This window comes from Micropterus salmoides, unplaced genomic scaffold (assembly GCF_014851395.1).
Source record: "Micropterus salmoides isolate LMB-PRFRI ecotype aquatic unplaced genomic scaffold, ASM1485139v1 Ms_hic_scaffold_19, whole genome shotgun sequence".
NCBI lineage: Eukaryota > Metazoa > Chordata > Actinopteri > Centrarchiformes > Centrarchidae > Micropterus > Micropterus salmoides.
In genome coordinates this window covers 28,090,740-28,115,961 of record NW_024041039.1, presented here as the reverse complement: position 1 = coordinate 28,115,961, position 25,222 = coordinate 28,090,740, and the positions used below count along the sequence as shown (strand labels likewise).

The 25,222-nt window shown below is 41.4% G+C and overlaps 1 protein-coding gene across 6 annotated transcripts in view; it reads left to right on the top strand.

Annotated features, from left to right (window-relative positions):
- Positions 1–25,222, top strand: part of myt1lb (myelin transcription factor 1-like, b) — a 99,676-nt gene that overhangs the window by 33,874 nt on the left and 40,580 nt on the right. For all 6 annotated transcript variants that reach the window (XM_038729884.1, XM_038729888.1, XM_038729885.1 and 3 more), the window contains exons 3-4: positions 6,751–6,796; positions 9,422–9,455. In XM_038729884.1, the coding sequence (XP_038585812.1) occupies positions 6,751–6,796; positions 9,422–9,455 (80 nt within the window). The remainder of the gene's footprint in view (positions 1–6,750; positions 6,797–9,421; positions 9,456–25,222) is intronic.

The window sequence follows — 25,222 nt, the reverse complement described above, 5'->3', positions numbered from 1 at the left end:
TGCAAACTCCCAAGAAAGATCTTGTAGGGGTAAGATGCATCACTACATAGCTAAAACGAAGCCTTCAACACACAGGGTGAAAAGAGGAGCTGCAGCAATGTGCAGTATGACAAAAAATCTGGTGTTTTTTGTTCTCGTACAACCCCTAAATAAAAAGATGAACCTGAAAATGAGCATAATTTGACCTCTTTAAGTTGGCACTTTGGTTGAGGAGCTCAACTTATGTCGTCATTGTCAGCAAAATGGTAATATTAGTAATGTTAAACGGGTAGTCCCAGAGCCCTAATGGTAACATTATACAAGTACAAATTACACTAGATAACATTAGGCTGCATGGAAATAATGCTAACAGCTAATGTTCTAAATATCCAAATCGTGATGGCTAGTGTTCGCTAAATCAAAACAACTCAACAATATCAGGCTAATTAACAGTCTGCAGCTTGACATATTATCATATAAGCCAATTAAGGTTATGATAATGACACTGATGAAAAACAATGAAAAAAACCTGAAAAACTAACCTCCCAGAAACAGCCTTATTCAGTCTTCCCTCTTCTCAGATCTACACAAATCACACAAATGTTACATTCAGAACAGCAAAGTTTCCACCAATATAGATTTTCCTCAGCCAGAAGGGAACGTTATGCGATTAATTATTGGTAGAAGTTGACCTGCATGTCTGGTAATATGAAATTAAAAAAATTTTATTTGTTAAATATGATCATGTTTTTCTACTGGCCCTTTTATTGACCATTTCAGTTTTAGAAAACCGTGTTTAAACATGAGCCAATACAAACCAGTTTACACAACCTGACACAACTTCCTTCCAATAGCAATTTAATTTATTCTACTCCCTGTCCATGAAGGCAGTAGCACTGCAGTTTTAAAGATACTATATTTTAGAGGCAATGAAGTTGAATAGAATCAAAATTTTATGAAGGAAAAATTATACACCAAAGCTATTTTCCATACTATAGGAATCACTCAGATTTTAGTCTCTCTTTGTCTCCATCACCCTCGCTCTCTTTCTCACTCAGACTGTCAGCGCCCACTCAGATGCTATCTCCACAGCCCTTCACACTAATTCAGATGCACTTAGCATCGGTTTGGCACACATGTTTACTGTCACTAGATGATGCATTGTGTAAATACCTATTTGCAGTGAAATTCGATAGTGCCAGTGCAGTTTTGGTGGCTTCCTACCGCTACACTGTACAGAATACCAATGTAAGAGTGTATGTGTGTGTGTGTGTGTGTGTGTGTGTGCGTGCATGTGTGTATATGTGTGGCAGATGGAGGGTGGGGTTGGGCGCAAAACGCCTGAAACGCATTCTCCCAAAACTTCAAGGTGAAAACAAAGGGAAACTGATAACGATGTGAATTGTTGTGACAGATGTCTGAGCACCCCCATCCCCACATCACCGCCACTAAAATGATAAACACACACAGACACACACAAACACAAAATGCTTGTTCTGTGTCTCTGTGCATATTACAATAATCAATGCATTTCTTATCACGTTTCATTCCCAGTAATATTGCCATTCTTTTCTATCAAACAGCAAAAGCTCTCTACTTTTTTCTGTATACCATTTGTATGTGTCTGATAGCATTCCTGTGTCCTGTGTAACAGTAAAGACACGCTAATAATAGACACTCTTTAATTTCCAAGGAATAGAATTTACATTGATGCCGACTATATCAACACAAACACAGTTGGCATTTGGACAGCTGCTTCTTCACTATGTGTGCTGTATAAAACGTTGAGCTACATTCCATGTTCCATACACAACATGCATGTATTTTCAGAGGATGCCAGTCTTCTACGATCTTTTAATTTTTCATAGTAATAAGTTAGCTTTGTGCTGAATTAAACACATTATAGGGTTAGATGGTGTGCATTTGAAATGGGATGCAGCCTTCACATCATGCTGTCATCTAAGTCCTTGTGTGTTCTGATAGTGAATAAAATCCTTACACAATATATGCTGAATAACATGCCACGTGGATTACAAATCATGGATGCAAATTACAAAACATGGAAAGAACTTCTGTCATACACATTTAGAGGCAATTACCTACTGGCTTGCGCTTGGTTTTGAATAAACCAACTGGATCCCAGTGGAGCTCATGTGTGAAATTAAATGTTGAATTACTTCAACACAAATTACATACCTTCAGCTTACTTGAGTACTCCATAAAGTTTGTGCAACAAAGCAATCATTTGACATTATTTTATTTTAAGTGATAGATCACTCATAATAACAGCTGTTATATAGTGTAGAGGAAAGTAGAATTATGTAAATCTGTAAAATAATTAAAAACATGTAAGCATTGGCTATTTTAGGGGTGCTCAAGCACGCCTAGATTTCATCAGACCAATTAAAAAAAAGTTCATTATTATTGTTTTCTTAAATCAAACATACAATGAGAGTGAATTACAGGAACAGGTGAACTTGTGTTCTCTCCTCTCCAAGTTTGATGTCAGCAAATAACAGTAACATTAAGTCGATGTGCTAAGTTAGCTACCAGCGCATCTCTTGGTCTGTCTGTGTTTTGCTTACCAGCCACTTCCTGATTCTTCTGTGACTTTGTGCCTGACAAAGGTGAGAGTGAAATATCACTATTTATTACTCTTGCTAAACGCCAACCGGCAACTGTGTTTATAAAGCGCAGCACAGAACAGATAAGTGTGTTGCGCATGAACACGCATTCATATGCGTGTGCAGAAAATTAACATTGTAGACAGAAGTGGGGACCAGTCCAGACAGTATAGCTGCAGCCATCCTATAGGCTTATATTTACAGTGTATAGTGAAAGCTTATTGTACAATACTGTGAGGCATATTCTGCTTTTTGGCTTTTTCCCTCTCCTTTATTGAGTTATGTCTTTTTTGTGCATGTAATAGGTTTGCAAAGTGAAAAAGCCCAAAGTCCAGCCCAAAGGGAGTTCCCATCTCCCACAGAAAATTCTGCAGTCCAGCATTTTCTTCTGCTTTCTGGTGATGTCACAAAACAACATGTGTCAGACTCGCCCTCAAAAACACCGGTGGAAAAATCCTCTGAGCTGCAGCACACAGTGGCAAGACGTCCGCCTGCTGCCTCTCCTCTCCCTTCCAAACACTAGCTACCCTCCAAGCAGTCAGTGGACATAATGTTGTTACTGTTGTTGATGTAGAGACAGAGCTCAGTTAAAACTTTATGGATGAAAGATACTTTTGTTACAGATTAATAACTCACCACTCTGAAACACTTGCTCCAGTCCATGATGCTAAGCTGTTAAGGGGAAAATGTACAGCTGAACCGAAGCCGTGTTAACCAGCTTCATCACTACATAGCTAAAACGGAGCGTTCAACACACAGGGTGAAAAGATATGAAATATATATAATATAAACAATATAAAAAATATGGTGTTTTTTGAAAATGAAACCATGTAAACCTGTTCTAGTACAACCTAAAAATAGGATTTTGAACCTGAAAATGAGCGCAATATGACAACTTTAATGTTCCCTTAGTTTAAGATTCTACAGAAAATATTCCATTCAATAAATATTGTTTGTTTATACCTCATTCTGTTCTGTATAGGTCTATTTGTTCTCAGACCAAAAGATGGAGCGAACTGTTTTAAAGGAGGGAGTATTGTGGGTGGGAGTACTGGTGTGTCAGGTTTAAATGGCTCACGACCCCCCTGAATGATCCCAACCCTCCTCTTCCATTTATTTTCATCATAAATACTTTGTTTGCAGAGGGTTAAACACTTTTGCAAGGGATTGTAAGCAAGTCAAAATTTCATTAGGGGCTGTGCCCCGCAAATGGTCTGATCCTAGAACCAGCCCTGTAAGTAAGAAGAGAATCATCACAAATTAGAAAACATAGGGTAAATTGGCATTAAAGCACTCTATTGTCTGTGTCCTCCACTACTCAACTTTTCACGGACTAAGACAAACAGCCATGTGTTCAGCTTCTTGGCAATGCATTTGCAGATAATCCAGTGTTTGTTTAGGTTTTTTTTTATTAAGAAATAAGATGTTTTTTTCTCAACCCAAAAAGGAACCTTTAACTGAAACTGTAAAATCACTAAATTTGTAAACATGGTTTTAACTGGACAGCAATGCAATACATTTTAAAGCACAATCAATTTGGATTCTTGTTGAAATTCTATACATTTCTGGTTGTGCACAGGAGAATATGCAGCATTTTCTTTGTAGTTTGCATCGTTATATGTTTGCTTAACTAGCCAACCTAAACCTTGCCGCTTGGATCAACGTGACTCTGGTGGTTATTCATCTGAGCCTATAATGCCATTGATCCAGGGTCTAATTGAGACGCAGACAGAGAAGGAGTGGGCCTCCTCCTAATCCTCAATAAGCAGGCTAACCTTCATTACATCCGTGACATTTTCCCATGGGGCTGTAAGAGTGAGAAAAAGCCAGACAGAATATGAAGGGCTCTCCAACATATGGCAAGCCGCGGAGGCGCGTATGCTTCCTGGGTCCAACTCTCACGAGGAGCCTTGTGGGAGCGAAGCGGAGGCGACAAGACTTACACTGCGGCTGCCTTTATTGTGGCTGTTGTTTTATTCTGCTGCTGGATTTGCTTGTTGTTGACGCTGTGTTCAGAGCTGATGCAGGCCTCGCTTAAAACTGGAGCCCTTAGAGAGAGTCTGACAGCTTCAGATAGGCCCTGTTAGTATGCGTGTGTGTGTGCTCACTCACAACTAAACATGCATTTAAATAAGTCAGTCACATATTTGAGTCCACAGCTGATATGTTTATTTTGACAAGGGAAACCTTCTGCAAGCAGATTATTTCTCGTTTTCAATATTTCATTAATTTCATTATCGAACTAGACAGCTCAATCAGTAGTTTCAAGAAAGTTCTTCAAAGAGAATCTTTTTCAATACCTATGTTCATGTAATTATCAGTAGTCTTTATATAAACAAATTGTGTTGTTTTTTTGCTTTTTTTGAGTCGGCATCCTGTCATCTCTCCTGTTTTACACAGTAATTCGGCTCTGTAACTACCGCCACTGCCGGCTTAATGGCAAAACAACGATGCCCTCCGCCTACATCCGGTGTTTGCATGTTTTCTACAGAACACAGAATGACGGCGCAACATTCCTGCCTTGAACAGGCTTTTATAAAAAGGGGCTAATGTCTGCACCCTATTGTTGACATGAAAGAGTCCATGTGCTGTAGGAAAATCTGCGCATGCAACATGATTTCTCTTCCGCTTTGAAGTGGATCGCACATGTTGAAGGGACGCCGTCACTCCCGTTCGTACTGTGGATTGTTCCAGAGAAGCTTTGATAAAACAGAACAATGCTGAGACCAATGAGAGATGCTCAGTGAGAGGGGACTAATTCCACTTTGCTCACATGACTATTTCACAAACATTCAAGGTTACACACTCACATATGCACACACACAGTAATCAGTGCCAAGTCTCTGTCTGAATGAGTGCCTGAAATGGAAGAGGAGAGACCTGGATTGACAACTTGTTCTTTTCCTTTTTCTTTTTTTCTACATTCCATTGCCATGGAAACCACAGCTACACTTCATGCAATATATGTATATATATATATATATGCATAGTTTAGGTCACCCTCCCCAAAGTACTCCAGGTTGTTCCCTCCCTGTTACGTTAATAAGATTTACAAGGTATCCTTGCCTTTCATCATTTTATTTTTCTCCCATTGAAACATTTATGGGCATTCATAAAGAATCACACCATTAGGGCTGAGGGACTCTACAGTACAGTAAGTGTGGTGTTAATAAATCATGTTTAATAAAAAGAGACATCCAAACAGGGCCAACGCCCCCGTCATAGTCCAAACCCAGCAAGCATGAATATTTAGGGACATCTGGAAATAACAGAGCGACATTCAAGGCGTTCAGGCTCCTCAACAATTTATGATGTTTTGGTGGATGGGGGGGGGGGGGGGGGTATAGGGGGATATGTTGGTCTGACATACATGAAAGAGAGATGGAAGTGAGGATAATGCTCACTCAGGCATATCAAAAGCTTGAAAGGCCAGAATACTGAGGATACATGGAAACCATGTACATTTAGTGTTGATGGAGTTTTGTCTGCTGTTCATCAGTAAAAAGACTGAATGGATGGTCACACCTTCATGAATGAGTGCATGAATGGTTGGACAGATGGATAGATGGATGGAAGGAGAGACTGATAAATTAATACTTAAGTTTTGCATCATTTCAAAATGTGTATTTATTAATTGTAAAACTGAAAAATTATTTTATTCACAAACGTTTTCTCTAAAATTGTTCGGTATTAACAAAGGAGATCTCTTAGTCATTTCACAAACCCTTAATTAATCTGTCTTGGCCAAAGCTTGCACAATTTGGAGTATAGAGAGAGTACACTTGTGACATTATAACCTTTTAACCAGAGATAAACTAAATTTACATTGAAGAGATCCATTTGTATAAATGCATTTGTACAATCTCTAAGTTAAGCAGGACGTGTTGGTAAGAGAGTTTATTTACTCAACAATGATTTAACAGGATTTTAAAGGTCTTTAAATTACCGATTGTCAGTCAGCCAGTCATCTACAGTTAGCACATGCCATGTTAGATCTAAGAGTTGCAAACATCATATGTGAATTGCATGTTGGACAAGGGGGGGGGGGGAAGCACTCTGAATGGGAAAGAACAAGTATCCAAATTAAAGATCATTTTGCGGTGCTGTCTGCTGTGAGTTTAACAGCATGTTTGTGCCTTCTCTGCAGATGGAGGTGGATGCAGACGATAAGCGCCATCGCACACGCTCCAAAGGTATCTGCACGGATACACACACGTACACACAGCGGCACTGCCATTCAGGGTGACCTTCAACACACACATGCACAGACACTAAGCATGCACACACCACTGCACAAATCCCAGACTGTCACAGCTGAGTTGCCTTTCCTCACTGCTCTCGCTCTCTTCCTCTGTCTCTCTTTTTTATATATTTTGCAGAAACAGAGTCCCAAAGTCCACATTTTAAGAGCTTTGTTCAAAATGAAATATCTACCACAGTGACATCTAATCCTACAAAACGATACATAGTGCAAGTCAAAACAAATTATGGAACTTTAAAGGTAACTCTCAGTTTTAGATTACAAACCAATGCCACTTTTTTCATGTTTTAGCAGTTTTAAAAATGTTCTTCCAGGATAAGTGTTGCTAGTAAAGTAAAAATACCCCCCAAGCCAGGGGTCAATCTTAAGTCAGACATTGGGGTTAGTATTTCTCTTTTCAGTGTTAACTCTTTAACCAGCAGCTCTGGATGTTCAGTCAAACACAGAACACACACAGGACACAGAGTGGTAAGGGCTGCGTGCCACAGAAAATGCATGCTCTGGTGCACAGAATTGCCACCAACTGTGTGCGATTTTGACCAACACAGTAATAACCTGGTTAGTTCACAGCAATACAGCTTAGTGACAAATCAACGTCACACTCAAAAGACAAGTGACAGGGTGAAACTTGGATCATCCTCCACCCCGTGCATTGAAAAACCCACTAACTTATATATTTAGCATGTGATCATCAGTGATGCTGCAACGGAAACGGGCTGTGTTTTACCTGTGTTGTAGACCTCAGACCCCAACCAAGTGACGGATACAGAACGGACAAAAACATCAGCACGACCACAGCTGTTGTGTTCAGTGTTGCTGGTTAACATGTGAACCACCGTGAGGCAAGAAGAGTTCAGTAGCCCTCCAGTGTCTTTTGGAGTTTTGGTTTAATAATGAATATGGAGAAATTTAGCTTTCTTGTAGCTTTTGGAGCCATGTGATTACTGAAACAAATTGTAAAAATGTTCCCTTACTCCCTGCCAGCCGCAAGGTCCACTGTCACAGGTTTAAAGCACCTAAAAAGAACTGACCATGTTTTAATCAGAGGACCCTCTTTATGTATATTTTATTTCCCCTAACTTTAGAAAGAGTCTAACATCTTTCACTAATCAAAGAACAGGTCATGACCATTGTTCCTACATGAAGTGGAACAAGCACTTTGTAAGCTGTGTAGTGAAGGCTATGACCACAAAGCCCTTGTTTGATTGGGTTGCATGTGTCCTGTGCTTGTCGGCCAAAGACAGAACAAATGTGTAAGTGGAGGACCGGCCCTGAAATCATCTTTACGGCTGTGTCCCAAATCACTCCATCATTCACTCAATCTCTACTCACTTTATATTAGAAAAAACAGTCAATTCTGATGTCTAACAGTTATGAGTCATCACCATACGACCCTATCACTGACTGGCAAACATGGTAAATTTCTATAAAATATCTATTAATATCTGTAAAAGACACACAGTGTGTGATTGCTAGGAGAAAAAACGCCATAGACGCAACTTTGTTTGTTCCAGTGTGGGAACAGGCCCTTCTCACAGCAGACGTTTTGACTTGTCACAGCAGGAAAAGCACAGGTGTAAATAATAACATCAACGATGGCTCCATTCCATTAAGTGTCCCGATAAGCCATGTCCATGAGTGAGCATGTACAATACCAGAGCCCTGGAACTGGCTCACCAAAATGCAATGCAACCAACCATAATGTGTTTAGTTCTACCTGTGCTTTTTCTGTTTTGACAAGGTTCTATTATTTAGGGTACCATAAAGTGTATACATAAATACAGTGCAAATATAGTGCACTATATTGTCAATAAGAGTATGTACCAGTTAGTAGGTCTAATCCAAAGTTGGTATTGGCTTTTATTTTGCAGCCTAAATATTTGTAACAACATCACAATTCACAGATTGTGCCCACATTTTGCATTTTTTATTCTTAATCTGTTATGTAACTGTTTTTTTATATTCAGAATATGAATACAAAATGAGTACTAATAATGTCCTTCTTTCTTTTTGAAAAATAAAAAGCACAGCATTTACACTAAATAGCCTTTTTCTTTTCTTTTTTGACAATCAAGTGATCACATTTTGCCAATAGATTAACACACTGAAAGCTGTACAAATACATATCAGCCCTCCATACACACATATATACACTGAAAAACATGTGCAGCAGTTGTTCACAAAAAGCTGTGTTTCAGATAAAGACACACTATTAAGAAATTGATTTTTGAGAGAATAGCAGGATGGATTTCCTTACTTTTAGACTTACTAAATGATACATACATACAACATAAGGCAAGGATATTTTCTAAAATGGATGTATGTATTGTTTATCAGTTGAGCTGTCCACACAAATACAACCAAATTTGTCCATTTTACTGAACTTAAAGGGTTTCACTGGTAATTTATTTCATGGTAAACCTACGCAGATCATAAGTCACAATGATCAACTATTCAGCAGGTTCCTTTTATGTGTTATACAAAGAGCCTGTGGATTTAGCATGCACAAGTCAGTCCTGTTTCATAATCACCCTCTCTCTCTCCTTCTCTCTCTCAGTGCCTGTGGATCCGGCATTAACAGAACTTTTCAGGTCAGTGGGATTGAAAAAGTGCACTGCACTGATACACAAACACACACGCAAGCCACTCAAACACAACAAACACAAATGCACAGACAGGCGGAAAATAGCCAGAGTTGCAAACACAGACTCATACACACCCCCACACACACAAACATACACAAAATTGGCCCTCTGTTGTCTTAGAGCCGAGGCAGAGACGGTCAAACAGCGCCTGGATCAACTGTCACCTTATTACCAACCAGAGACATTCCAACCTTTCCTCTACTGTTTGATAGCTGCCCTCGCATCAGCAGCTACTCACTAAGGTGTGCTTTGATGCCAGTTCTTTCTCGTTCTTCCCCTTCGTCCGTTCCTCTTGCTTTTCCTCTCTATTTTTCTATGTTTCTTCAGCCATGACGAAATACTTATGTATGGCTCGCTTTCTCTCTCCTCATTCCCTCCTAGTGTGAATTTCTCACTCTATCTCCCTCCCTCTCTTTGGAAATCTTCAGTGTCACAGAAGATGATAACAGCAGAACAGAAACACCAAGCACCAAATTCTGTCTTCCCTCTAGTTAATACAATTCCCATATATGAAATATTAAATAAGAGGGTTTACTCCTCTTTAATGTTCCAACTAGACAAGCTAAATAATTAATTTTTTTGTCTCATGTACTTGATGATATTTAGCATGATAGCCAATTATCAATTCATTACCCATGCAAGGCAACTCTTTCTCTCTATCTACGCCTACAGCCTTAAAGTTCGTGTTGGGTGAGTTGAGTGGGCGGAAGGTAGAACACAACTTTATTTCAGATTTGAAGGTTTTCTTTGTCACTGGAAAAGTTTCTTCCCAGTACATTTCTTAAGTGCTATTGTCACTTTTTTAGAAAGGCAAATGTGTGAGGATAAGCTTAAAGTTAAATTAAAATGCATGTTATGCAATCCAGATAGAGGTTGTCTCAGTTTACAAAAATTAGATAATCAATAAGGTAACACTTGATAGAAGGTGTTTTATTTTGCCATGTGATGTGCATGTGACGCCTGCTTACTTATCTATGGGATTTTTTCCAGTTTCTCTAAATGCTCAACATTATTACTGTTACTGATGTTACTGTCACAACCAGTGAATTCTGGCAACAGAGGGAGGAGGACTGAAACGTGGACAAATATACACCAGGCAAGCAGGCGGGATAAAGGGAAATTTACTCAAGGCGATGGTCAGGAACAGGTTGGCAACAGGATGGCAGTCCGGACAGTCAAATGAATCCAAGAGGGGCATGACAGGTGAGGAAGGCAGGAACAGGTACAAGTTCAGATTTGGGTCCAGATGGCAACAACAACGACAATCTGGCAAGATGCAGGAGGAGATGGGCTGCTATTAATACTGTGGGGGTCAGTTCACTAGGAAGGACCACACCATTTGGACAGGTAGATGAGGCAATGAAGGAGCCTGGGGAAGTGGGAATGTGGCTGAAAGTAGGGAAATGGGGGGTACAATGGGCAAGAGTAAACACAGCTGAAGCAGACATTGTGACATTTTGCATCCACACACTATCCACAATTATATTATTCATGACTGCTGCCCATTGCGGTCCAGCACACCTGCAGAGCAGAAATATAAAATTAACTGGAGATGATAAAAGCATCAAAATCGATATGTCAAACTATTTTTAACACTAACAAGCACTAAAAGTTGTCTAACTATCAACCAAACTGCAGCAGGGAGTCTCGCTAATCTCAGCAGGCAGCAACAATAGTATCCACAGTATCCTCAAATACATGAATGAATTTGGCAAGCCTTCAATTGGTCTCTTCGGTATTCTTCGGTGTACAAGCAGTAGTTTGGCATGTACGGAAAGTGTCAGGTCAAGTCGAGTGTACAGCCTTGTAGTGTTAAACAATCTCAGAAACGAGTCCATACAGCTATGGTGAGCCCCAAGGGGAAACCAAACTTCAGTCAGTCACCACCTGCACTGCTTAAAGCTAAACTCTATCACACAGTGTAACAATGTTTAAGGTAGGGAGGCTTTCATTTTGCAGAAATAAAAAAGCTGAGGAGGCTGGAGAAGGTAACAACCTTTGTCAGTGAGCACAAGAGTGTGAGGCTGTGGCTATTTCCTGGAAGCAGTCCTGGTACATACTGAACCTAAAAAACAGACTTGTTCGTCACATTTTTTTGCCAGTGCTAGTCTCCAATGTTAGTGTCTTTTTTCATCATCTGTGATGTGAAAATGTAAGATTTCCACTAAGTAAAAGAAATAAAAAGTGTGCATCCTGGACATTGTTCAGTAACATAATCCTAGCGTAGTCTCCTGCGTGGCTCCGGTCAGCCAAAGCTTTCCCCTCCATTTCCATCACTTTCATTTCTCTATTTATCCCAGTTAGTTTTATAGCCAGCTGATTTTGAGACACGACTTGGTTTGTAAACATCTGTAGTTATCTTTCATTGCCCCGCGCGCAATGACTAAAAAAGTGCGCTGATTCGACTGACAAGATGAGTGTTCGACTCTGGCTTCACGACTGATGATTCAAATCATGGGCCTTTGTGGGGCAGGCCTCGCACACACTGTAATGACCGAAAAGATACACAACACCAATTTGAACAAAAATATCTTTGTTACTTGCCATTCAAATGGACAAGATACTCATAAGCATTAGCCTTAGGGGGGTATAACAAACTTACTGACTTGTGGTACACACGATGCAACACAGTCTCTTGGGAGGATGAGGAGTGTAGCCAGAAGGATCTAACTGGTGTTCATGTGTTCATTAATGTTAGCCACTCAGTCACACTAGTTCCAGTTATATATATATGTATATAAGCACACACACACACACACACACACACACACATGTACACACTCCCCTATTATTTTCACTATTATTTGCTGGGTGTAAAGTATAACCTGTTTGGGAATTCAAGGGTGGGTATTTCAGTGTCCTCTACTTGTCTTTGCAACTTGTTTCCACCCCAGTATTGTGTGAATTTAATTTTGTCCTTGGCTGTGTGTTAGGGGATGGTTGCAGCTAAGATAAGGGTTCCTGCCTACCTATATATCAATAAATAATATTCCACCTGGAAGATTACTGTGTAGCCCTAGCCTGATATTCATAGATAGTACAAGGTGTACTCTCTCTCCTTTCTCTCCCCAATCCCTCATCCCCCTCCACTTTCACTGTTTCCCCACTTTCCCCATTTTCTGTCATTCTCACCTTCCCCAACCCCCCCCCCCCCCCTCTCTCTCTCTCTCTTTCTCTCTCTCTCTCTCTCTCTCTCTCTCTCTCTTGCTCAGGCTGCTGCTGCCTGCAGATAGTAATTAATCAGGGGATCGATGTGAAGCCTATCTCCAGGCTGAGGCGTCTATAATGTCGATAATGCTGCTCGATGGCCCCTCTCCCCGGAGAGCTGATAGTCTTCAGGATGAACACACTTGACTTTGCATGGAACAGTCTGGGCTAAATCTGGGCTGTTGCTGTTATGCTTGTGTGCTTGATTGTAGGTGTGTGTTTTTTTTTGGGGGGGGGGGGGCGTGCTCTACTTGGGTGCATACATGTAAGAATTGGTCAAGAGCTATGTACAGTGTGAAGGGTCAGGTTTATATGGCATGCAGTAGCAAGAAATTACAGTGATTCATTGTCTCTATTACACAGTTTATCCAGCGGAAAGCATTGACAAGTTTGTTTTTCATTTGTAAAATGTCCTGCTCATTTCGTAGCTCTTTTTTTAAGGGAAGTGCTTTAAGACCGTCATCAGAAATGTTTCCTTATGTTACAAATTAAAAAAATATCAACAAATATATCCTCTCAAATATCAATATTGGTATCGGCCTCAAAAATCCAGTGTTCAAGTATTAGGGGTGATCTCTAGGCACCTTAGAGCGCTGCGATATGATGATAAAATGATTATTGATCCATCTTGATGCATCAGAATTTTGAATTTCTATACACGATTGTGTGTGACTACCATTAAAAGAGCATATTTGTAACAATCCATAATTAACTCACAGACCTATTATACTGCATTTCCAGCCCTATATCGTAGTTCTGTGATTCCTGTATGGCAGTTTTGCATGATCTTATTATGGCCCTTCATGTAGGCCTTCAACATTTCAGCCTCTGTCTCAAACAAGCTGTAGATGCTCCTGTCTCTTTAAGACGAAGAAATTATTTGAAAAATGTCAACATTCAACTGTAAGAGTTGAGGCCCTCAAATACTGGCATATTGTCAATAAAAAAATAAATAAAAAATCAGTAATGCGCCATCATAAGACCTGTTCCTGATCTGCAGTTTGTGCACTTTTACACAGGGCAGACACATCTGACTAACTTAGACACATGAAGGCACATTGTAGCTATTGAGTGGAGGCAGAAGGCAGTGAGGTGCCTGACTCTCCTGGCCTCAGATATCTTCTTCAGCAGTTCAGAAATGGAACTGTCATAGTAATCATAGACCCTCGGGATAGCTAACAGAAGTCTGTATACTGTGAGGCAGAGGTGTACGACAGGTTCTTGTGAGTTTCACTGAAGTGTTATTATTGTTGCCTGACAGTACAGTGGCACACAGTGCGGGACACAGGACATGGATTCCACACATAGAATAAAATTCAGGTTGAGGTCCAGCTTTGATGACGTGTGGGACGAAGCAGTTTAGGGAGGGTGCTTTCAGCATGTGTCTGCATCACTACAGCTGCCACAGTGGCAGCAAATATGAAAGACATGGAAGGAAGGTAAAGGCATCCCTTTCCATTCAAAGCTCCAATTACATGGTTGAATTTCTTTTATGAAAGAAAAATATGAAGATAGCTTTAACAGAGACTTCATCTCAATAAACCTCATCATGATTTTCATACACGAGGTGGGGTGGGGGAGGGGCTGTGCTAGACAGAGAGCTCACAGCATAAACATTCCTCTCCACATCTCTTTTGCCATTTGCATATTTACAGTCTGCCATGCTAATCATGTTTATTGGGGTGTATAAGTACTGTGCATGAGCTCAATAGGGAAGGATAGCTTTGTGCCAGAGACTGCACGGCAGAGGCAGTGGGATAAAAATTGCCCCGAACCCCCCATTTATGGAAATAAATGGCTTCTACTGCAGTAATCCAATTTCCAAAGACAAAAAGAACCGTCTTACGTAACTAGGACAGCACAGGCTTTTGCTAATTATGGTGTTAATGCACGGTGAAGAATTCCCCTGATTTCAAACAAAGGCCATGATTTATGAAGATATTTTTGTGGTTTTGGGTGTTGTGTAGCTGAACAAGTGTGTTTTTTACAGTATCACATTATAAAACAGTACTGCATCTATCATGCAAGGTGATCGATGTCTGGCTTACAGGAATAAGGTATTTGCTCATTCGACTGCATGTATCAGAAAATTACACACCATGTAAAAACTATCAATATGTAAAGATTTTCAAAGTACATGTCTCAGTGCCTAAGGCTGGCTGGCAGAGGTAAACTATTCACTCCTTATTTGCATTAATCAAAAAAAAAAAAAGACAAAATCCAGGGAAACCAAATCCAGATTTTCACGATTTCACCTTGAGCACGTAGATTTTCATTGTCAGTCCCGCTGTGCTTTTGCACTGAAGTGTTGAGAACAGTTAAGTAAGGTGGATAACTGCTAAAGCCCCTCATTTTTCCCCTGTCAGATTTCTGCTCCCATACAAAAGACATAAGTTTGTCCTCTGCCGCCGACTGGCCGAATGAGAGAGGCGTTCAATCCTGGCCCCGGCTTTAATTGCTGGTGTCAGAGCTGAAACATGGCCGAACAGGAAATGATCGAGTTAATGAAACGTTTTAATTATTCAACATAATTGTGGAACGTGACAAGCGTGTCGGTGAATCCCTGGCCTGGCTGTTAACACGAAGTGTCTCTCTAACACACACACATGCATTCATATACTGTCTCTCTCTCTCATTCCCTTTGTCTCACCCACTTTGAACACTTACTTCGCCGTGGTGCTCTCATCATCCTTATTACTCGCCATTCTCTTCAATGTTAGAACGAGAGAGATCAGTCTGTGTTATAATTACTTGCCCATGTCTGCTCGGGGTCGTTACTCCGAGCTGCCCACCTCAGCCCCCACCGCCGAGCCTGTATGCCCACTGGCCCGAGACCCTGCAGCCATTCTGCACATCACTGCAGGGCTGACGGGCACTGGCACATCAATCTGAGAGCTGGGGAGCACAAGAATGAAAAGAAAGAGCCTTTTCTCACATTCTCTACCACTGTCTCTCTGTCTAATGCTACACATGCCACATCTACCAACTGTGCATGCCAGATAATTAAAGAGAACTAAAACAAACATGAGGATATCAGTTCATCAGCACGCCTGAGACTCCTTCCTATCTCACTCTCTGTCTTTGGTCACTCCTTTCTTCCTTCCTCCTGTTTCTTCATCTTGACATTCCTCATCTCTTCTCCTCCCCTTCGCCTCTTTTTACTTCCCCTTTACCTCCTAACATCCCCTTCCTTGCTCCTTTCCTTCCTTCCTTCCTCTTTCTCCCTACCCCTTCCATCTCTCTCGGCTGTCTTTGGCAGAGCTAATTCCCTCTTCAGATGGTGCAGGCGTGCAGCTCTCATTTGCATACTTATCAAAGTGTTTGGACTATCCGACAGAAGCTGTAGGAAGGTGGGGTCATTAATATGTTAATTACCCCTCCCCCCTTCCTTTTTCTCCCCCCTCAGACGGTGCCACACCATCCGTATCCTCCACCTCTCTCTCCGCTTCACACGCAGCCTTTGAATGTTTGAATACCCTCAGAGGCCCTGCAAATGCCATAAGACGCTGTAGACATCCACACATGAGGGTTAGGGTAGGTTCACAGCTCTCTATAGTGGGTGTGTATTTGCATGTGTGTGTGTGTGTGTGCGCACTCCGTGAAATACCATCAATTACATGGATTAGCGGCATTTGTATGTATGTTCGTTAGACATTTTAAAGCCATAATATGATGGTGATCTGGTTACACAAATGACCATTTGCTAAATCCCTCCCTGGAACAGTGATTGTCCAATCATTGCCTTAGCTGCTGTAAACTGAGCGCGAAAGATCTGTCAACCATTGGATTTTGCTACACGGCGAAACGCTCTGTATTTTAACATTGTGGAGGGTAATTAACAGTGTGGAGGGTAGTGTTTTTTTTTAGCCATTCAAGACCAAAAAGACAAAGGAAATGCACACACTGTGTTTATGTTCTGTAACGTAAGCTTCAATTGTTAGCATGACCGGCTAATTAGCATACCACCTAAAGTAGTAACTACATTAGTTCATGGGTTACAGATTATGTTTAAAACAGCCCAAATCATTAGCAACCCCACTGTGCTATCAGAGTTTATACCAACAGCAAGTATACTCCAGCAACCCAAGCCTTACAAGTTACTTGAGATGCGTTTGCCACACAACACATTGGTTAGCTCTCATGCCTTTTCTTGTAAAAACATACTGTTTAATAGGGCTGGACAATTAATCAAAAAATAATCAAAACCGAAATTCAGAACCTCTGATTGACATAATTTTCCCATATAAGTTATTTTGTTTTTTTAACACTGTACTGTACTTTCCCCGCTGTGTGTGTTCATGTACTTACCCCTTATAAACATATTGCCGTGTGTGTAGTCGGGTGACTTTGCCCCGTCCAGTCCTGCTCAGCTTCTAATCCGGAGTCTGAAACTCAGAAGAGACGTTAGCTAGTGCGCTTACCGCCTTCGCTTTCCAGCAGTTGGGGAAGCAACAGACAGATTTTAATTAACAGACACGCTATGACCTACACATAGGCTGTTTCTCAATCTGTGTTCTTGTCTGTACTTGTGTTCTTGTGGACTTGTGAAACGTCATCAGTCGTAGCCAAAGTACTGTTCCAATTCGAAAGTCCGCATCTAGCCATGTACAGTCAAATACCCAGATGTGTTCTCGCTCCGCACGTTTTACCGACCCTGCATCGGCAGTGACTTGTGTGGACTTCGAATAGCCAGATAACCCAGAATGCATTTCGCCACCAAAAAGCGGAAATGTAAGAGGAGAAACTCACAACTGTAATTTATCGTACTGCTGTTCTTATGTCACATCACATATAGTAGTTTTAAGAGTGTTTTCATTTAACATTTAGATAATTTGACATATGCAACCATATGAATCCTTATTCATATGTCAAACCGTATAAATTTGACATGGGAATTCAAACAAATATTACATCTTTAATAGTTGAGCTTGTCAGTGAACTATGAGAGCAAAAAGTCAAGGTAAAATGTTCAATTAATTGTTTTCATTTTCGGTCATATCGTGTAGCCATACTGTTCAATAGTACAAACAAGTATGTGGTAAACAGCCAGAAAAAGGAACAGTTTTATGTTACATAGATCCTTATACTTATAATACAAGGACTAACTAGCGTTACACCTCATTACAAGAATAATGCTGTCCGTTTATTTTCATTACTTCTAGATGGATCAACAACTGGTTAGAATGTTGAGATTTTGCCTGGGACATGTAGCTTTGTAGTTTTAGTCTTTTAAAAAGATAGCCATCAATTACATATTTAAGGCCCCTTTTACAGGGTTCTCGTTTTAAAAGTGGTGAGTTGGAAACACTGAAAAGTCACCTGGAAACATGCTCATGAGCTTATGTTAGCTCATTTAGCTCGCTAGCTACCACTTATGAAATTTGCCACTATTTTCGCTGTACATAGCAACATAGCAACAGTAACCAATGCCTAGCACACAAGGGCAGCCGGGATTGTCTGTGCTACAGAGAGAGCTGGAGGTGAGAAAAAACTGTTTTGCAGTGAAACAGTAGCTACCTGCTCTCATTAGCTGGATGTGGATGTTGAGTCGGCCGACAGATATTTATCACGCTAGATATCTGTCTGGTGTCTGCGTCCTGTACAGGATGATGCTTCCATGTCAGTTAAAGTAACATGATTAATGTCCTACGTAAAGGTTGCAGGGTCAGTAGTTAAGTCTCTCAGCTGAAGGAGAGGGACATCTTGTTAATTCTGACGTATATGCTCATGAAAAAAGGTTAATGGGTCATTTATGTATCGGCTGTTGCAACAAAGCTCGGTTGGCAAGGCATTGCAGATTAGTCAATGTGGTTTGACTGAAGCTTAGAAGAGCCAGCTATGGCTGACAGTACATTGCAAATGTTGGTGCAAGGTATCTTGGGAATTAATATCCTTGATGGAGCTTATTTTGTGGTTTGAATCTACAGTAGGGAATAGTGCCAAAGTCCACCGAATTTGAACATGCATTCATTAACATGGCAGCAAAGAGAGGTAAGTGGGTCCTGGAATAAAGGTATGAAAGTATATGAAAATAAACATTTTTCTGTGGAACAGAAAGGTAACTAGGAACTCACTAGGAACTGTTTTCAAAGCTAGGTTTCAATAATTTAACCTGGGGAGTGAATTCAGAAGAACTGCTCACCAGTTTTGATTCTAGCTTTTCAAGGACTTTAACAAATAGAAATTCTAAAAGCTACCTCACTGAACATGTTTATGTTAAGTAGACTTTTTCAGTCTCTTGTTTTTAACCTCTACTGTCGTCTCTCTTCTCTATGTCGTTGTGCTTCTGCCAGCGCACCAGGGGTGGCTCTCTGGATTAGTATTAGGCATGGTGGATAGAGGCAATATAGAAGGGACTATAGTATATTATCACAGAGCCATCTACAGTAAATTGAAGATAAACAGTGTGATTTTTACAACAAGAGACAGCACAGACCACCAACGCTTGTTTTGCTCCCTCCATTTTGTGAATGCTTTTCCTTCTCCTGAGATGAGCAGCGTTTGTACAATTGTATGGAAAAGACACCATTGGAAGCTGGGTGAAGGAATGAGGACAGACGTAGAGGAAAGGCAAAGAGATTAGACAAAACAAAAGGTGAGACAAAGACAGCCCTCACCTCGTTTCTAGCGACAATAAAAGCCTCACAAATCCACCTGGCCTTGCCTCTGAATACATATTTCTCTCTGTGCCAAACTGGGAGGGCGTTAAATTCAAACCACACAGGGCAGACTTAATAATTACTCTTACTTTGAATGCAATTTCCTAGCTGGTGGAAATGATTGACAGATTGTATCCATGGTGTCAGGGGGCCAGTCACGCCCCTCCTGACTAAGGCAGAAATTAAAGAACAGCAGGAGCTAAATTACACCTTAGCAAAGACCTCTGGCAAGAGGACAGGAAGGGAAGCCTGATGAATGAGAAAAGGATCAGAACAGAAAGGTAGAGGGTGAGTTGCGTGGGAGCGTGGGCATGATCGGAGGAATGGCTCGGAAATACATTTGCAGCCACATGCAAGCACACGCACACACAGATGCTGGTAGACACACAAACATACGCACGAAGGTAATGGGTCTGCAGTACTATTGGAGTGCAAAGGGAGAAACACTTAAATGCCGTCTCTACAGTTGGGATGCTATTTACTCTCTCTCTCACATACACACACACACACACGCACACACACAGTCATCTCCGCTCTCTCTACTATGTCATGCTCTCAAAGCACTCAGACTGATATGAGAGCAGCAAGCAACCAGCAGAGTGGCAGAATGAGTCTCAGGGTATCTGCATTGGAAGAGCTCAACAACAGCAGGAGGTGGGCTAGAAGAGTGACAGATCATTGGTTTTTACATTGTAAAGCAAAAAATAACTGACGGGATCTACTAGGGCTGCTCTATCGACCCTGTTCTCTTATAATTCCGTACTTGGTCTTAAAGTATGGATTAGAGGTGGGAATCTCTAGGCACCTCACGTTACGATTATGATTCAGAGGGCTGGGATGTGATGATAAAATGCTTATCGATGCATCTTGATGAGTTTTTTTAAATAGGATTTCTTTTTTCTCACTGTGTGACTACTTGGTACTTTAAAAGCGAACTATTTGTAATGATCCATTAAGAATTTCATTCCATTATCTGTTATTAATGTAACAAATGGAAGTGATGTTGCAAAAAACCAACAGAAAAGGGCGCCTGTAGCCGCATACTTGTTCCAAAGTGCACAACATAGCGCAAAATCCCTGGTTCTCAACAAATGGAAATCCATGGCAATATAAGTTGCGATAGAATTTTTTATTCGCTTCACCCTTTTCAAGTTGGGTAGAAGCTTTGACATCGCTTGGTTAGTGGTCTTTTGGCAGCAACTGCAACTGGATGGTTTTCTCCCCCACCCCTAGTGTAGATGTGGTGATATGCTATATTTTCAGTATTGTCAGAAAATGCAATGGAAAGACCAAAACCAACAAAGAACTGATCCCACATACCAGAACTGTGCGTATATCCAAACCATTTTCTCCTCAACTCCACTGTCCCGAAAACCAACACTGTGAACAACACCGCTGCACTTGGTGACATGTTCCTTCATTACCATGAACACACACACTGTAGTTTAGTCAGTCTCACATACACCGGCCTGCTGCTACAAAAATACTCAACAAAGCACCGGAATAATTTTACAAAGTCCTTAAAGACCTGTATATGATTTAGACCACATATGAAAGTGGCCCAAATCTGGACTGGAAAAGATCAGATTCCATGTAACTTGGGATGTTCACACTAAAAAAAATCTAATCTGAGTCAGATATGAGCAAAAAAAAGATTTGGGTCACTTTGGCTAGCGGCTTTAGTAACATAACTTACTTTTTTGGGGGGCATTTTTGCTTTATTGATAGTGACAGTATAGAATGACAGAAAAGAGAGAGGGAATGACATGCAGCATTTTTTTTACCCAAACCATAATCTTTTCTTGAACCTAACCAAGTAGTTTTGGTGTTGAAACTTAACCAAACTGCGACCGCTTCACAATATTAACCACCTGTTTATTGTTACCATGACAATGAAGGTCTGCTTCACCTGTCACTGAGTCACTGGCAAGCGGGCTATTCTGTTATTTAGTTATGAGGACGTGTTGGGTGTACTACAGTAAGCGTAAATAATGTCTACTTAATCTAGACTTAAACCAGTGGTGCCTTGAATTAGGCTTATATGCATGACTGACATTTTCTCACTTCACTGGCAGCTTTTAGCAGACTTATTTAGAGAAAACAATATTTCACGAGTGAATAGAAGCTACACTAAATGGCTTGTTAATATGGATGTAGATATTCTTTGCAGAGTAGGGCGTTGCTGCCTGCTGGTGCCAAACCACTTGTGGCTGCTCTCTGATGCTCCGTTAAGTGTTTGCTGTTAAGACGGATGGTGTCCTGTAGGTTTACCTCTATTTGGGTAAAGTGCTGCCAAGCCAGGCTTCAAGGGGCCTCGACTCGAGCAGAGCCTTCGGAACAGGCTCTTCACCTGGAGAGGGAGAGGGGAGAGAGGCAAAGGGCAGCACACTGACACACACATTCACACGTACATTCCCAGATAGGCTCTCTCAATGCGAACTGACACAAATGTAGACATAAAAGACACACACACACACACACACACATATCTCCTAAGCCCTCACACACACACAACCTACTTCACATGTAGAGCAGCATTCCCAGCTGAGTGCCTCTCTCCAACCTGGCAATTTCAGTGGAAAGAGAATCCAGCTAAAGTACACAGGGCGTCGTGCTGATTTCACAACAGGGGGGTTGAATGGCAGAATGGCCTCACTACAGCCCTCGTTACTGATCCGGCAAGGTCCATCTCATCTATTTCAATAGCACTCTAACGTTCGCACTTGTGTGTGCATATACAGATGGAGCTGGATTGTCCCTTTTTTATTTTTTTTTTTTTTTTACAATCTCGCTGCCGCAGTGTTGGATTGTTGCTGTGAATACTGTTTATCTAATGCAGGACATATTTAGGGTGGACACACCTCTAAACTTACTTGCAGTGAGCGATGGCATACACGCACGCATGCACCGAAATTCATACACAGAAAAATTATGTATGTGATGTTTTGGGTGACATTTAGTTTCTAGGATGCACAAGATGCTCCAATAAATGAATCATGAGTAAATCTGTGAGGTGTGAATAATAGATGGGAGGAGAGGTAAAAAACAAAGGAGTGTTGTTATAATTTGTTAATAAGACACTCTGGAGCATCACTAACTAGATCTCATTACCACAATACACACAGGCGTGCATGCACACACATATACACACACGCGCACATCCTCCCACCCACATGCACACACACCTTGTGCACACACCCCACATGCCAAACACATACAGAAGTCTCTCATCCTGTATGACTATTTTTACCTGTGAAGCCTGTCGTTGCCTAGCATTCTGTAATTACATCCCACACTCAAAGGAATGATTAGAAGCAATGATGGATGGGTTAAAACTGTCACCTAAGGATGCCTCAGTGCAAAACTAATTACGTGACTATACATGTGTCATATGCCTGATACATGTGATAGCCCTCTCAGCCTCCTGCCATAACTGTGGAACAAGTGCGATAAAGGGCGGACGACGTGTCTGCTGTTAATCAACAGATAAGAGATGATGAAGTAACTCCGCCGTTGATTAATAGATCTTTGAAGCACAGTGGCGTCTTAAATATAGACTACCAGAATGAGATCAAGAGTTCCTTTAGTGGCGTTTGGGTTTGAGTTTGCCTCACCAAATGTTTAACTCAAATTCCTAATTTCTTTCTTGAAAAGAAACGTGCATCTTTTGCTGTCGACTAGAAAAATCTCCTTATCGTTATTTCAGGCTATATATCTTGAAGATGGACTTGAGCATTTCACCTACAATCAATGTCTTGATTTCATCATTATTCCTAGTTGAGCTTTTCATTTATTACTCTGCACTTTGTGGAGGTTTTCTGAATGTACACAGTTTTTCTAAGAAAATATAGACGGAACAGTATGGATTTTCTGTCATGTATGGCAAGAAAGTTGTTTAGACTCTCTCTCTGCATAGAAAAAAAATTGTGTTGCGTGCATCAGGAGATGGGGTCTGCTTATACATGCAAAGAGTGTGTCTGTGTAGCGTGTGTGTGTGTGTGTTTAGACAGGGATGTGAGAGGTTGCGTTTATGATTGCCACGGCTGCAGCTGGGGCTGCGGGCTGAGTAATTGCCTGTGTTGGTAGAAAGAGCGTGGTAGCGAGCTAAAAGTCAAGTGCTCTCTTCCTGCTGTAGACCTCATTTGGATTCCACATAGCTAGCTAGCAAGCTAACACCAGCCTTGGGCCTGTATTATTCATAGCTTGACAGATAGCGCTCACTAAAAGCATTGGAACTGGGCCAGGCGGTGATGGAGCGACAGGGGGAAGCGGCATCACTGCACCTCACTCTTTGCCTGACAGGAGGAGAGGATACAGGACATAAGTAAAGGATAGGAAATTTAAGGTAGAATGGAGCCACAGGGGAACATCGAAGTGGGATAGGAAAAGGAAGTAGGGATATAGGGATGAAGAGACTGAGGAGGTGAAGACAGGACAGAGGAAATTAGACAGAATTATCAGGCCACATAAAGTTAAGGAACAGTGTGACTACAAGACCTTAAAGCACAGCTTACATTATTACAGAGATAGGCGGTGAGTGCACTAACCACAAAAGGATGAAAATGGAGAGAAGGCAGAAGCAGAAACGAAGAGCGAGCGAGTGAAACCATTTGAAATAGAGGAGAGAAAGAGGCCTGGAAAAAGAAGAAGAGGACAGGCAGCCATCCACCCCCGCCAAGCTCAGCAACCCCTCTGCCTCCATGTGCAGAACCAGATAAGGTCGCATTAATCAAAATCTGCCACTTCCCCTTCCAAAAAAACACAGTCTATGCCATCAACCCCCCTCTGTGAAGTATCTGTCACCGAAACGGAAATTTCCATATTTAATGGGAAAGCTTTATATCACCAAAAAGGCAGTGTGGGCTGCGGGTGAAAAGAACAGAGTTGGTTGGATGTGTCAGCTCAGTCTTTAGCTTGTACACTTTAGACTGCACGCGGAGCCTTGAGGTTCATTTCACTTTGGCTGTGACACCATTGTTATCATTTCAACAGCATGATGGAGCTAGACTGAGATTGGTCCTTGTCTTATAAAACTACAGTCGCTTGTGTAATAATAGTACATTGCCACAATACCATATTGTCTGTTCTACATCACCGTCTCTTTCTTAGCCTGTTGAATTGTTTCTTACAGAATATTGTGCCCCGACATAAACCTCTAATGCAATTTAAACGCACACTTTGAAAGCGTTTCAAAATTAGGGCCACCAAATTTACAGTGGCATGCACATGCAGCTTCTCTCGTCACGCCTTTTTCTCTGATGCCATTTGTTTATTTTTTCCCTTTGTAATTTTTACCTCGTATTTATGACAAGCCTGCAAGACTACCTTTCCGACACTACACGGCGTCAGATAAACAGGTGGTGTTTACTTTTTTCAACCGTTCTCTTTTTTTCTTCTATTTTTTTTAACTCCCTCCCCGAGGAAAGGCATCAAAGGGAATAACAGATCATGTGCGGTGAGTGCAGAGCGTGCCAGGGGGACGTGGGCATGAAGGGGGGAGGTGGGGGGTTGGCGAGGGGTCAGGCAGCTGCTTAGGGCCAGCTCCAGGCCGGGCACATCCTGACCTCTAACCCCTGAACCCCCCACAAGCCCTTCGCAATCCTAACCTCCCCCTCCCATGCCCAGCCAGCCTGCCCTCCCCTCAGAGCAGCTGCCAACCAAATTACATCAATGTCAAAAAGCCCTCCTCCTCTGCTGGGAGACGGAGCCTGGTAAACATGACCCAGAGTGGGAATAAGTGTAACACAGGAAGGGCAGACGCTTTAGACAGAATTACTGTAAAGGATAAGGCTGGTGATATTCTACATTTTTGTTAATGGCAACAAATCCAAAACCAACAATGTGTTA